Raw genomic sequence first — 15670 nt, 5'->3', positions numbered from 1 at the left:
ATAGTAGCTTACGATGCAGTTCTTAAGAACTTCTATAGTTGAGAAGGAAATAAAAATAAAAATAAAAAGAGAAAGCATATTCAGTTAGAGAAGAAAAACAGTCACTTCTTGCTTATTATTGTTCTTTTCGTCCACCAATGTGTGGCAAATTTTCAAGTACTTGTAACAATCTCAACTATTTCTAGCATATATATAATATTCCGCTATTATCAAAAAAAAAACTCTGGTAAATTTCTATTCACTTCTCATGCTAATAAAATAAACACATTTAACTTTTATTTGATAGGAAATGTTTGCTTAAGACCTTAAAGTACAGATTCCTAGGCATTTTACTGGTACTTGAATGTTAAACTATGTGACGACTACTGTTTGATACTAAAAGGGGCCACACATCGAAGTTGATTTATTCACGGCAGTGTAAAGAAACTTTTACATTATCAAATAATCCAAAAGATATCAAAACGAAACCTTCCCTAAAATGTGAGATTTGTAATCTTGAATGTGCAATATAAACTAAAAAATTTAAACATAAATCACGAGGAACATGACAGTTTGCATATAAGATGTAAAACACCCGCACAAACAGATTAGCCTTTTATGAACGTTTTCTGACGAGAAGACATGAAGCGTGATACAAAATTCATACAGCAACAACAGTCGAAATAAAATTACTAACATGTTATAATATATGTGCATTAGTGCATAAAATGAAGCAAAATAAATAAGATAGGGCAAAACAAGTGTGAGTACGTGTACTGGTCTCGCTTTGAACCCACTGACTATAAATTCTAGATTGGTCGGGATATGATCAACCTAAAATTTGAAGATAATGTCCTGGAGTGGGTCCTTGTAGACATCCATCTCGGGCTGACTGTAGTCCCTCTCAGGCTCACAATAGTTCTTGACCTCCATCTGCAAATACAGCAAATCATCCTCAGCATGTCCTCAATAGTTTTAAGACATAAAAGTTATGCATACAGGAGAATGAGCATTCATTACATCAAAAATTCTGACTAGTTAAGGCATGATTCAGTTGCACATCTTGGACCTACATTTTTGTCAGATTTATGCAATCAAAATGATGGAAATCAACTGTCATTTGTGCCCTATTTATCATTCCTTTGAACACTAGAACACTCAGCTGGAGCTGGTCAATGTGAATGTGAATCATACCCCTATTATATGCTCTCTAAGAGTATCCAGTTCTCAAGTAAAGCGCAGAATTCTGTCAACTATATCTTATATTACTATGAGTAAGCAACATTTAAAACGTACCTTTCGTATCGCTTTTATGGCGGTCAAAAGATTTTCACTCATCACTTCTGTAAACAATGTATCTTCCGCTAGAGCAATTAAAGATTCAGAAATAGAATCTGGTACACTTCGAAGCTTCTCACCAGACACATCAGAATCCCCTTCTGTTTTACGAGAAAACATCATTGAAATATGAGGTAACAGTGCATGAATATCTCAACTATGGACATGGAAATTGAGTTATCAACTTCTATATTACTCACTTTGATAAGTGATAAGCATTAGCAAGAAAAAGGCACTGGAAAAAGCATCTCAGACTTTCACTTACAAGCAGAACGACACTAATGGCCCTAATAAGATTTTACCGTAGTCATTCATGGAAGTAGCATTCCACATGCTTTTGAGCGTACAACAATCGGTAGATTAAAAGCTATAATATCAACAGAAGAGATTGGGGAACTCTTCGTGGAACCTCTAGAATGAGAAACTTCCAAATAATAGCATAATATTGAAGAAGAATAAGAATAGTTGATAATAATAAAAAGTGATATAAGAATAGAAGAGAAAGAGTTGCTGGAAAGACCATTTGAAGAGGCAGAAGTTTTGGACATTATCAAAGCTTGTGCACCTGATAAAGCTCCAGGTCCAGATGGTTACACCATGGCATTTTACCAGAAATCATGGGCGGTAGTAAAGAATGACATCATGGGTGCACTTCATTATTTTCACCAGAATGGCAGCTTAGTCAGGTCCTGTAATGCCTCGTTTATAGCTCTAATCCCTAAGAAGAAAGGAGCCACTGAATTGAGGGATTACAGACCAATCAGCTTGATTGGCCGTGTTTATAAAATAGCCTCCAAGATCTTAGCAGAGGTTGAAAGGGGTGATAGGGAAGCTAGTTTCAGGACATCAAAATGCTTTCATCAAATCAAGGCAGATCACTGATGCAACTCTAATAGCCAATGAAATATTAGATTGGAAGATGAAGTTTGGGCAACCCGGTCTACTTTTCAAACTTGACATTGAAAAGGCATTTGACCAACTCAATTGGGCGTACTTGATTAATTTACTCAGGAAGATGGGATTTGGAGAACGCTGGATTAGATGGATTAAATTTTGTATCTCCACGGTGAAGTACTCAATTCTAATCAATGGTGGACCTGTTGAGTTTTTCTCTCCCCAAAAAGGCCTCAGACAGGGAGATCCACTGTCACCTTTTTTGTTCATTCTTGCTATGGAAGGCCTAAGCAAAATGTTAGACAAAGCTAACCGGCTCCATTGGCTAGAGGGTTTTAAGGTGGGCAATGAAGAGGGCAATTCTGTGATAGTGTCGCATCTGCTATATGTAGACGACACTCTGATTTTTTGCGGAGCTGAACTCACAAGTTCTATATCTTAATCTCACGCTAATGATCTTTGAAGCTATTTCAGGCCTACACATGAACATGCTGAAAAGAACCATCTATCCGGTTAACACAGTCCCAAATCTGGATGAGCTTGCAGAGGTTGTGTTGTAAAGTGGGATCTTTCCCTACATCATATTTGGGGATCCCATTGGGAGCTAGATACAAGTCTCAAGGCATATGGAATGGAGTGATTGAAAAATTTGAAAGGAAACTGGCTTCCTGGAAAATGCAATACCTATCCTTTGGAGGCAGACTTACACTCATCAATAGTGTGCTAGATAGCATACCAACATATTTCATGTCCTTATTCCCAATCCCAGCTAAGGTACAAAGGAGACTTGATCAATTAAGAAGAGATTTTTTATGGGAAGGCAACAGTGACACTCACAAGTTCCATCTGGTTAAATGGCCAAGAGTTATTCTTCCTAAGAACCATGGAGGGCTAGGGATAAAGGATCTTGCCTTGCATAACAAGAGTTTATTGATGAAATGACATTGGAGGTACAACATGGAAAGTTCAGGGCTATGGAAAACAGTAATTCAAGCAAAGTATGGGGTGGCAAACAACTGGTGCACTAGGCAGGGGAGAGCCCCACATGGTTCAGGCCCCTGGAAACACATTTCAAAGCTTTGGGGAGAATTCAAGCTCAAGTCATCGCTCAAGCTAGGGAACGGGGCTCATATATCTTTCTGGAAAGATAAATGGCTAGGAACAGAGACCCTGAAAGATGAATTTCCAGCTTTATTTTTACTTGCTAGTAATAAAGATGCAACTATCTCACATGTTTGGCAAAATAGTGCTTGGGCTCCACATTTCAGAAGGGACATCCAAGATTGGGAGTTGAATGATCTTTTGGGTTTGCTCAATAAATTATCAGGTGCTAATGTCAACTCCCACGGTGCAGGATAGGTTGGAATGGGGTGAATCAAAAGAGAGAACCTATACTGTCAAAAGAGGATACGACAATCTGTGCTCCAACAAGGAATTGATCGACAAATGGCCTTGGAAGCTTATATGGAAAACCAAACTACCTACAAAAGTAGCTGGCTTTATGTGGACAATATTGTATGAAGCTTGTCTTACTCAAGACAATCTTAGCAGAAGGAGTATACCGACTGTGAATAGATGTTATATGTGCCAGTTGGAATCCGAGAGTGTGAGACATCTTTTTTTGCACTGTTCAGTAGCAGCTGATATTTGGAGTATGTTTTTATCAGTTTTTGGACTTTCCTGGGTTATGCCAAACAGTATCAAGGAAGCTTACGAGAGTTGGTGTTCTTGGAGAGTTGGGAAATCCATCAAAAAGACTTGGTAAATGGTACCTGGTGCTATTTTTTGGAGTATTTGGAATGAAAGGAACCGTAGATGTTTTGATGGGATTTCAACTCCCAACCACGCTCTTAAAGCCACTTGTTTAATTAACTTATTTAGTTGGTTCAACCAGACCCCTGTAACTAGTGTTGAACTATTTCTGGATTTTGTCTGCTCCTTAGTTGTCCTATAAGTTTTTGTATATGAGCACACAATACCTTTATGTTGTAATTTTTGCTATGCATCTTCTTGATGCCATTTAATGAAATTCCCTTACTTCATCAAAAAAAAAAAAAATAATAAAATGTGAAATATCTAGCAACCATTTAATGGCTAGACATCTAATAATCTACAAATCTAAGCTACGCCAAACTCCACCTAGATCAAAGACTCTATCTTGATCAAAATTTATGATCACTTGTCCTACATCATTCAACCCCACCAAAAATAAAATTGCCATCGAGTTAAACTGTGGATATGCGCGTGCATTTGAAAGATGACAGCCAAACCAGCACTGCCATCTTTCACACAGATACCTAAAACTGGCACTACGCAAGAGCTCATACTTTCACAAATATTTGCAGCATGCAGCAACCCTACTTACCCTCATAATTGAGTTCTCCTTCAAATTCATTTTGCAATGAGGCAGAATTAGTAAACAAGCCCTTTACAACAACAACAAACCCAGTATGATCCCAACAGGTGGGGTCTAGGGAGGGTAGTCTGTACGCAGACCTTACCCCTACCTAATTTTGTTAAATTCACTCAGAAATCATCAGCCACACATCTCTTGATCTGTTGATCAAAGTCACTCATTCTCTGATGAAATTGAGCATTTTCTGCCCTGATTTCTTTTTACTGTAGCATCCATCCTAATCTTTATATATTAGCAATCAGACTAAAGAAAAAGAGGTTCTTGTACCACTTGATAGAGAGAAAGCTATTAAATTGATATAAGGAAAAGAAGAACCGGTCCTCAAACCATGAGAAAGAGAGACTCAAAGAATGGAGAAATATTCACTATTAATGAAAATAGTTCAAAATGGTAAGATTTTACCAACTATTTTAATAAAAGATACCTCATCTAATCTAAATTTTTAATTTAGACAAAACTCCTAAAATAAGTAAGACCGTCATTTTAAGCCTCCATATGGATCAAAAGTTAGTGGTCACTTTCCTAGATTAAGAATTCTCGATGAAACACTCCAAATTAAGACTCCTCGTTAGTTTCTTCTTCTATTTCCTTTTTACTTTTGTTGCCTGTAAGTAAGTGAATACTTCAATACTTTGAAGGTAGCTCATACTAACACCACCTGCGACAGCAAGTAGAAGTAGGTACCATCTTGATTCACATGGTTTTTACTCAGTACTCACAATCTCATCAGCTTTCATTTAGAAGAAGATACATACAGCAGCGATACACTAGAGTCATCCAAAAGGTAAAAGCAATAGAGATAGGAAGATTTAAATTGCGGAATTTTGGTACAGACTACTGATATACTACATTGGACATGCAGCACACTTCAAAATCTTGATTGAGTTGGCATAATATGATAGAAATATATAACATAAAAAAAGTCATGCTGATTAGCCCTCTCATGTTGAACCATCATAACAGATATAATAGGCGTTTCAGGCTTAACCATATAGCATAAGGAAAAGAATCTAAAAGGCAAGTACACAGTTAGAAGATACGGTAGAGGAAATACTAAAAGATTGTTTAACTTACCTACAGGTTCTGGAAGACTTAAATCTTTTCGCAAGCCGTCAATCCCAGCCATAGTTATAGAAGCAAGAGCCAGGTATGGGTTTGCACATGCATCAAATGCTTTAATTTCAAAATGGCTTACAAGATCATCTGCAATTCCAGGAGGGCTAGCAGTTCTCAATGGTGCCTCTGTATTTTCTTTCCCCCAGCAGAGGTAAGCTGCATTTCGCGTCTTAGGTAGCATTCGCTCATAACTGCATGTAATAAATAGTTAGACTCATACAACAATTAGATACTTCGAAATTATTCTCTATTAATATGCATGAAATAAGTCCTTAACATAGAATCACCAAGAGGTTTGAGAAAAACAAGAGATTTCAAGAGAGAAAATGAGAGAGGCAAAAAGTAGGCATGTCATATTGCATCAAAATAGGAAATTCAGAAATGGAAAGTTTCTCTAAATACTTGGTACCACTCCATTAAAAGAAATTTATAGTATTAACATAGTGCCAAAATTGGTGATTTTCCTTAACTGTGATATTTAAGTTTTTGTGCACTTAAAAATTAAACCAACAAGTATCTTAATTGTTAAACCTTTCTGCAATAACCCTCGTGAAAATTAGAAATGGAACTAATTTTTATACCTCTACCATTTGCTTGCTTTAAGCTCTAAGCATTTTAAAGTGTTTTCCAAAAAATTCTCTCTCGGAAACAAAAGTTTAAAGGTAACTTCTACTTGAAGACTTCCAGAAAATAAAGTATATTATACAAAATACCTCGTTCAAACAACTAACGCCTTAAAGTCTTATTACAAACTTTTTAGAAATTCTGACAAGACAAATTATCCTATTGTTTTAGTGATTTTAACTAGAAGCATGTCTATTTGGAAGCCCGAAGTGATAATAGTATAAATATAAATACATCTTTCATCTTCAGAACATAGCAGTCGAAGAAAAAATATTGTACATCTTTATAAAGGAAATAGAGATTCCATTAAGTATAATTTCATGAAATTATTTCACTTACTCTATCATGTTTTAAGTCTTCAAGAACCTATAAGCCTTCATCATGTAACATTTAATATTGATACCATAACTTCAAACATATCTGCATTAGTAAACAAAATTTATGGAAAATTGTTCACAATTTAAACATTGAATCAAAACAATTGAATTTTCATAACAGAAGAACCATTGACAAGAACTTAATTAATCAACTTATTGCAATTTTCATAGCGATGATACAATTTTCAAGGTTTCCATTAATGCTGACAAAAGAAATAAAAATAAAAAAGGAAGCAGTATAGTTGCTATAACAGCAAAGGGTGTTGTGGATTCGTCACAACGTAAAGAGAAATTTCCATAATAAAACTATACTCATTTCAAAGAAATAGTATTCCTATGAAAGCATAAAGCAATCACCAAGTAACTGATCACCAATATGCAAATTAGAGGTATCAAATGTGTGGTTTGGGCTAAAGTTGGACAGGTTAAAATGGATTAAATCAACAAACAGGTCGAGTCATAGCCCGTCCAAAGTTTGATTGGATAAAGATGTGTTGGATCAATTTGGACTAAGTATATGGGGTCATAATCCAACCCACCCAACGCAAACTACTTTAAAATGTTTGTTTACTATAATTCGTTTTATTGCCCAACTAAATAAAGAGAGAAAAATATGCTTTTTCCCCTTTATTATGGCAATATCTAACTAACCGAACCAAAAGGCCTTTCTTTTTCTATGCCTTGACAAGTTTTCTTACGGGTCAATTCGGGTTACCTATATAACATAAATTGACCCAAACTTTAGATGGATTAGTTTGGATTGTGCCAAAATTGACCCGCTAAGAAAAATATTTTCAATCCAATTGAGTATATTTTGACAACACTAATGGAAAAGAAGCAGGACACCAAGAATTATAGATAATCTCTAACCTAAGAGGATGTGTTGCAGTAAAAGCTAATATGGCAGGAAGATGATTTAACACCCCAGCCATGAATGCTTCCCCAATCTTGGACATCTCATATTTTGATTCATCAGATGCAATAAAAACATTGTCTCCGTTTCTAGACAAACTGATATGAACATGTGATCCAGAGCCATCTTCATCTTCTGCAAACCTAGACAAAGAGGGCCAAAATGTCACATACTGGGAGGCACCATTCACTAGCAATAATTTCCTGCAGTAGAAATTCTGGAAATGGGGCCTTGCTAGAAATCTCCAAAAGAAAGTATATGACTGCTTTGTACTTGAGAAGTTAATTCAAAAGTAAGGAAAATCTATGGCAGAGAAGTAAATTCAGCAAATAATGCAGAAAGACCACCACTTATCGTTTTTGCTCAATTATTTGAGATAAAATAACATCATGCATATAATGTTATGAACCTTCTCCAAAAAGAGTAAACTACATAGTATCGCCTGTATGTTATCTCGCCTTCTCTAGTTGAGAAACATTTCCATCTTTATTTAGTATCAAAGTCAAAGATACATGTTCTTTTTCCATTTCTCAATATTGATATAGCTCTTCCTAATCACAAGCTTCTTTCACTATGGGGTTTAAAGGATTGAGAAGGAAAGAAGAAGGATGGAGTTGTTAGTAGATTTTAATTGGAATCAAGTAAGGTACGTGTTAAAAGGCATAATGGCAAGAAAATTACTATGAATGATAAAAACAACTGCAGTGTGAATAATTTTCAACTGCAGAAAAACATGCAAAAAAGAAACTGCTTCAAAAGTTGAGTATTTTGGCATGAGTTACAAAAGATTATGATAAGGGAGACCAAGTGCTTAAAAGCCAACACGAGGTGATAGAACCAGCAAGTTAAGACTTCAACCACATTTCTTGCTTTATCAGAAAGCGAGAATGGGAAAAATCTCAACTTCACCACTTAATCGAAAATCCATTGTTCTTAAACAATCCTGAAAACATGTTAATCTTAAAACAAGCAAACATCCACCAACTGGCTACAGTAAAAGTTTCTCAACTGTGCACCATTCTTGATGAACAATATCACTAGCTCACAACACTTGGTCAGTTAATAAAGTAAAGAAACATCAGTAATCACCCTAACAAATATTGCACACATGCACAAATCAAAGTAAGAAATGGAAAAGTATGAAAACTAAGGTATTAATCTTACTCATGTTTCTTAGTAGAAAGATCATACATAACACCTCCACCTAATAAAGAAAAATATAAAAGCAGAAGTAGAAGCACTATAGTGGTAGCACTCAACAAGAAGCAAAAGCATGTCTGGATCAACAACTAAAACAAAGATTTAAATTACACACTCATAGTAGCACTTATGCACTATTGGTGTAATTGAACCGGTTATAGCAGATAGCTAATTTACCATATTTTGTGTTATCAATCAGTACTTATTATTGCAAATTAATTATTAATAACCTTTAAGTGATATGATTGTGTAAAACTCATTATATTTTTCATCATCATCATCAGTGCACCTAAAAGTGTTGTTGGCAATTCTGCTACCTACTTTGGAACAAAAGTTGCCAGCAGCCCGTGTTGCCTTGCAACTGATCTAATGACTTCACGTGCATAAATTAAGCTAGCAATTGCTGTACAAGCCTCCGCATATCCCAGGACGATTTCAAACTGACCTTTCCCAGTTTCCGCATGTAGCTGCAAATTTGAAGAAGACAATAATAAGGGGAGCATTCTTTATTGAACTGAAAATTTGCATAGGAGATAATATATGGGTTATTTCTGTCTTACTGCAGGTAAAACATATGAAGCTTATATTCCAGACAGTGCATTCTCATGATATGTATATCTATGTAACTATGAATAAATGTGTCACATAAAACATGCTATTCTTTTTCCCTTTTATTAGAGTCTAGAGGAGGTTGATGTTGTTCATGGAGTAATTATCCTCGTAAACGATGACAATATTCAAAATGTTATTATTTTTAGATATGCATTCACATGTTATCTGGACAGGAGATACATTCTTTTCTCTTTTTGCATGAGTTCTAGTTAACTAGTTTCATTGTCTACTTTACTCGTGAAATCTCATATCCTGATTCAAAAACATTATTCACCGATCTACAGTCTTCTTCAACTCATTCAAAAACCGTGGCAACATTAGTATAATATATCTATCTCGTGTTCTTGCACAACAAGCTCATACCAAGTATAGATGTCTTGAAAAAGTTACTTCAGGAGATTTATAAGTTTGATATGCTCCTATAAACAATCAACTTTAATTTGTTAGCAAAGACTCGTCTCTTGCTGAGATCGTTAATGTTGTATAAAAAGCTCTGTATTCTTCCATACCCTAGTCTCTTTGAATGTATTGTTTCAGTATAAAAATATTAGTACATGTAGTTCTATCATTAAGAAAGGTACTAATACATTACACAAGCAGTCAAGCTTTTTCATGAAAATAAATAGAGAAATGCATGCTAAAAGCTCCTAGTATATGCAGTACTGCGTGCATACTGCATAGACACCATGATAAACATCAATTTGCAAGCAAGCATTCAAGGAAATGCAAAATTTACCTGTTCAACTGAAATATTCATCGTTTGAAGATGTGTGTTGATATCTTCTAATATAGAGGATGCAACATCAAATGCTGATGTAGAACAGTAAGAGGTCTTATCAATTGGCACCCAATCTTCTTTGCCATTCCTTTATAATTTTGTTTATACAAATTTAGTGTAACATTTTAAAGATGAGAAACTCTAAAACAAAATACCTACCTCATCACACTCTTCAAAAGATAAAATTCAATTTCAAAGCCGGCATTCACAACCTGAAACATGTCGATATGCATCAAATCAAAAGATATTAGACATACCAAGTAAGACTTTCTAATTCTTGCACAAAAGATATTAGACATACCAAGTCAAATTCATCTTTTAAAATTTTAGAGACTTTCCGAAACACTTCTCTTGGACAATATTCCCATGGTTTACCAGGTTTAGTTACCATGTCAGCTAAGCACATTTCCTGCTTCTTTTCCCTGGATCAAAAGATGCACATTAAACATGATTACTATGTTTCTGCCATTGAAACAATAATGGCAGGAAAAATTAAAATCTGACCAAGTTAGGATTAAACTTGTTATCTCAATTGAACTTCGCCACACAGTGATCTATACATTCAGATAATAAACAATGAAACAGTTGAACATCAATGTCTGCACAATTGTAGACAAAATCAACCACAAGATACTATGTATTGGTGTTCTCTGTGTTCCCTTCACATTCTTAAAATATATCAGATGATATCATGAGAAAAAACATCAGTTTTTCATACTTTACAATTACAACTCTTGCATAATTGAGTTTAGTAACATCTACAAAACATAAATTGGAAGGGCGATAGTATGGAGGCTGTGGAGCATGTGATAATGGAATCATGAGCCACTGAAAGCATATACCTACACTAAAAAGAACCAAATTTGATGTTTCAGAGCTGAAAAAGGAGAACTCTGCTATGCTGGAAAATGATTTGTTGGAATGATATATATCGAAATTTTCTTTTGACTGTTGTTATTTTTTTCTTTTTCCCTTTATTATCCGCATAATTTTAGAATATACTCAATAATGTTATCTCAAATCCTATTTAGTTTCGCTCCACTATAAAACTTCCTGTTAGTGAATGTGTAACTGACAAAATACCATATGTTAACTCTTAACCAATCTCACTTTAACCAATACTTAGACATTATTATCAACCTTCAATAACCAAAATATTATTGTCATAACAAATCCTACACCTAGTGCAATTGCTATATGTCACCTACTTTCATACTCAACCAAACATAGAAAATGATCCTGAAAATGATTTTCTCAGAGTTACAACAATGCACGAACTTGAAAAAAGTTCTTTATTGTTTCTGAGAAGACAGCACAGACAAAAGTTGACAAAATCCCCATAGCTAACCATTCAAATAAAACGAAAGAGGTCTTATCATATACTATGATTTATCAAGGAAATATATAGAAAAGCCAAGTGTGGTCGACCAACGGCATAACTGTAATTTCAGCCCAAGGGTAAAATTGTCATTTTATCAATCTAGACGCATTGATTTTCCCAAGCCATTTTTGGTATTCCATTCATATTCCCCGTTCTTCTAAAATTGTTCCTTCCCCAAATTACTGCTTCTCGATTGTTCTTCAGCATCCTCTTCTCTTTGAATCTTTCCTTCAAACTTTTAGCCTATATTCATCGGTCTTCTGCTTTGCGTACTACAAGTTCAGGTTAGTGTCTCTTCTATTTTTGGTTTTATTTGTTTTTTCTATTTTCTCTGCGAATCTCCTTTGCTGTTGCTTCTCTTTATTTTCGGTTTTCTTTTGTTCCCTTGGTTTCTTCTTTATATCTCATGCCTTCTGTTTTCATATGCAGAACACCTACCAATATACTTTCTGCTTCAAGTTGTGGTCAAAGCGGTTGGTTTAAGATTTCAGTTAAATTTGATTTTTGCTTGGTCTTCTCACTTTTTCTTGTTAGAACTACCAATGATACTGTGTTTTATATGGGGCATGTTGCTGCTTTGAAGCTTGAGTTTGTTATGCCACACTTCTCTGTGCAATTAAAAATTTGTTTTGACAAGAAGCAGATTTTGTTAAATTTTAGGTAAAATCAAGACCCAAGTTAAGCCTGAACTTGTAGTAATATTTAAGGGGAAAAATGATAAATACTCTTGTCAGGCAGTGATAAAAGTGAAATACTGAGATAATATATGAAACCATTAGTCGAAGATAATGTTTCAGGAAACTCAAATTTCACTTTCTTATTTTCCAGGACTTGTTCTTTAGAAGAATATTCATGGAATACAAATCATGAAAATGAGAAAACATTGGAAGAAATACAAGTTGACAAAAGCGCTAGGAGACGTGAATTACATAGACTGATGCCACCCGAAAAAAAAAAAGAGGCCCTTTAGCTGAGACGAGGAAGCAGAATTGAAAAAATAAAGTTAGACAACCTACCACATACGCAATTCAGTTACATATACTATGATTTATCAAGGAAATCAATAAAGACAACCTACCACATAGATAAGCTAAAATTAAGACTTAAATTCAGGAGAACAAAGAAAAAAGGCAGAACATATCAAGTATTTATAAACAAGTTTGAAGTAGTACCAAGGGATTCTGCATCTGGTAGATAAATCAGGAATAATTCTGATCATGCCCGTATAGGTGAGACCAGAATCCTCTGCAGGAGCATTAGATACTGAACTGAGAGCTGCTAGACATGCAGGACTTAACCCTATACCATGCTCTTTCACGAAGCCGAGGCGTTCTTTTGGAATTACCTGCACAAAATTCAACAAATATCAGAAGCCTCTTTCTCTCAATGATTGAAAAACTAAACTGATTCTCCAATTCATTAGTTTTCACTTTTCAGCAACTTCGCCTCAAATTTTAGACCCGTTTACCCAGTAACCGCGGCGAGCCCACCGTCAAAATCCCAGCATCGGCTCTCCGTCGAAAGAACATTCTAGAATTCACTTCAACGGGTTCGAAAGAACATTCTGAATTCTAGTTTCTATCTCAGAAACTAGTAGACACTTTTGAGCTTCCTATGATTATTGGCAGAGGCCTCTCTTCGTTCTCTCATTGTGTAGTCTTTATTCTTAATCATAATTTGTTATTTTTTTCAAATTTATTTAAATAGGAGCAAAATTAGAAAATATAAATCAACTGTTGTCTCTGATCAGATATCCTGTAACAAAAATAATTCTCTCAACATTCCCCTTTAGAGGTACTATTCCATAGTTAAGTTAGCTAAAGATAGAAAAAAGTAGCTAAAGGAATAGCGATGGGGATCTTCTCTTCATTCAACTTGAGTATTTTTTGCGACCAAATAGTCTTATAATTTGATATCTATGGTGACTTAACAAAAAAAACCTAAATTACTCTGTAATTATTTTGGATTAATTCTGCTCAGTTTAGTATGTCGATCAAGAAATGAATTACTGATTGAAATGCATAACATTAAACAATTGTAATCTCTATCACTAATTCATTCGAAATATTAAAACAAAAAAAAGTAATTAACATAAAAGCACAAGGTATAATTAAAAGCTTACACGACATATATGTATCCCAGAATTATCAATCCAAAGAATGCGAACAAACGGAACAGCCTTCAACTGTTCGTCTGGGTAAATGGAATGGTATTCGTCGGATGAGGAACCAATGGTGGAGTCCGATCTGTCCATTTTTGTTTTCTCCGAAAGAAAAATGTTGATTTTCTTTATACTTTATAATATAAGACCCTTTAAACAATCGTAAATGGCCTGAAACTTTCTTAAATGCCAGTCTCAGCACCAAGCCAAAGTCAATTAAGATTTTTAGTTTGCTGAGTTTTTTTGTTTTCTTGTTATCAGCTTGTTGAGTTCACTCTAGCAATTTGCATGCATGCACGTGTATAGATGCATGATTGTTGATTAATTCGCTTATTTGTTTGGATGAGCTTCAAATTCGTTCCATTAGTACACTTGTTTGTAAATATGTTACTATGTGAACAAACTTGTGGTTGAATGACATCGTCTGAATAGCTCAATTTTAATTAATGCTCTATTGAACTTCAATATCTTAATTTATTCTTTTAACCCAAACAAATATTTAGAATATTTTTTTTACTGGGTTTTATGTACTCCCTCTGTCTCATTTTGTATAGGAATTTTTACATTCCTATGCCATATAGTAAACTATATTACCCTCCATGATTAACTTTTAATATAATTACCTTTTATATATCTAATTACCATTTTTGTACATTTTAGGGGTTTTAATGGTATTAATTAGTCTCCTAATTTAACTCTACCGTATATTCCCACTAGAGGTGGGCATTGGTCGGTTCGGTTCGGTTATGAATATTATCGGTTTAGTATATCGGTTATCGGTTTACAAATTTGATAAACCGATAACCGAACCGATAAGATATCGTTTATCGTTTATCGGTTAATCGGTTATCGATCATTATCGGTTCGGTTATCGGTTTACCCGATAAGATAACTCAATCTAGAGTTAAGAGAAAAAGAGAAGACAATTCACCGGAGTTAAGCAAAAAAGAGAAGAATTCACATATAGCATACTACCCACTTCTACGTTTTGTCCGGTGGCCACAACTCGAATAGTACTAATTCTTCAAAACGGTTGTCCAAATACATTAATAATAACACAAAGTAGTAGCAATTTCACTTTAAAATTAACAAGTCCAAACATATAGTACTAACAGTCCAAGATAAACTAGATGTTGTTTGTCAAATGCCTAACCTGAAAAAGAAATTGTAGAACAAAACCTTGATCTGTGCATGGGAAATACTAACACAGAAATGAAAAACACCTAGAAGGCAAGAAAATGTTGTCATGTTTTCAAAGCTCAGCGTACTGTATAAGACTAAAGACTTACGCTAGGAGTAAGTAACTAGTAAGGTATATGAAGAATGAAGATGAAGCAACGGAAGAGTGCGGCTGAGAAAGAATAGGAGAAAATGAACAGAAGCCCTAGCATACGTATATACTTAAGGGTAAAGTCATAATTTTATTAATTCTTATTGGGTTATCGGTTAACCCATTAACAAAATTGGAAAACCGAGGCCCGAAACTTTAATCCAATAGTGAAAAAATTCTAAACCGTTAACCCAATAATCCGATACCGATAACCCAATAAACAATTAACGGTTCGGGTTATCGGTTTTACCCGATATATGCCCAGCCTTAATTCCCACTCCCCCAAGTTTCTCTCTCCAAATCTCACCCCGTCACCCATGTATCAAACCACACCTCACGATTTCCTCTTCAATCACCCACTATTTCCTCTTCTAAAACCAGCGAAAATCTGTAACCCCTCCACCATTGACAACCATTAAAAAACTTTGACGCTTTGAATTCGAATTTGGATTTTCAAAAGACATTATTTGTTTGGATTGGATGTTGTTGCAAAGAATTGAGAATTCTCTCTACGTCTCTCCCTATCTCTCAATCCCAAATTTCAGTAATTT

General features: G+C 34.8%; 1 protein-coding gene across 1 annotated transcript; it reads right to left on the bottom strand.

Annotated features, from left to right (window-relative positions):
- Positions 1-585: 585 nt before the first annotated feature.
- On the bottom strand, positions 586-14062 carry LOC109238216 (type-1 glutamine synthetase 1-like). The gene is made up of 10 exons (XM_019404640.1): positions 13751-14062; positions 12801-12973; positions 10549-10669; positions 10407-10459; positions 10206-10335; positions 9179-9324; positions 7615-7800; positions 5702-5934; positions 1276-1418; positions 586-912 (listed from the first exon to the last, which is right to left on the bottom strand). The coding sequence occupies exons 1-10, from the start codon at positions 13880-13882 to the stop codon at positions 814-816; spliced, it is 1416 nt and encodes a 471-aa protein (XP_019260185.1). The 5' UTR covers positions 13883-14062; the 3' UTR covers positions 586-813.
- Positions 14063-15670: the final 1608 nt, after the last annotated feature.

The sequence above is a fragment of the Nicotiana attenuata genome, unplaced genomic scaffold (assembly GCF_001879085.1).
Source record: "Nicotiana attenuata strain UT unplaced genomic scaffold, NIATTr2, whole genome shotgun sequence".
NCBI lineage: Eukaryota > Viridiplantae > Streptophyta > Magnoliopsida > Solanales > Solanaceae > Nicotiana > Nicotiana attenuata.
Note: the sequence above shows the minus strand (reverse complement) of the source record. Positions and strands in the feature narration are given on the sequence as shown.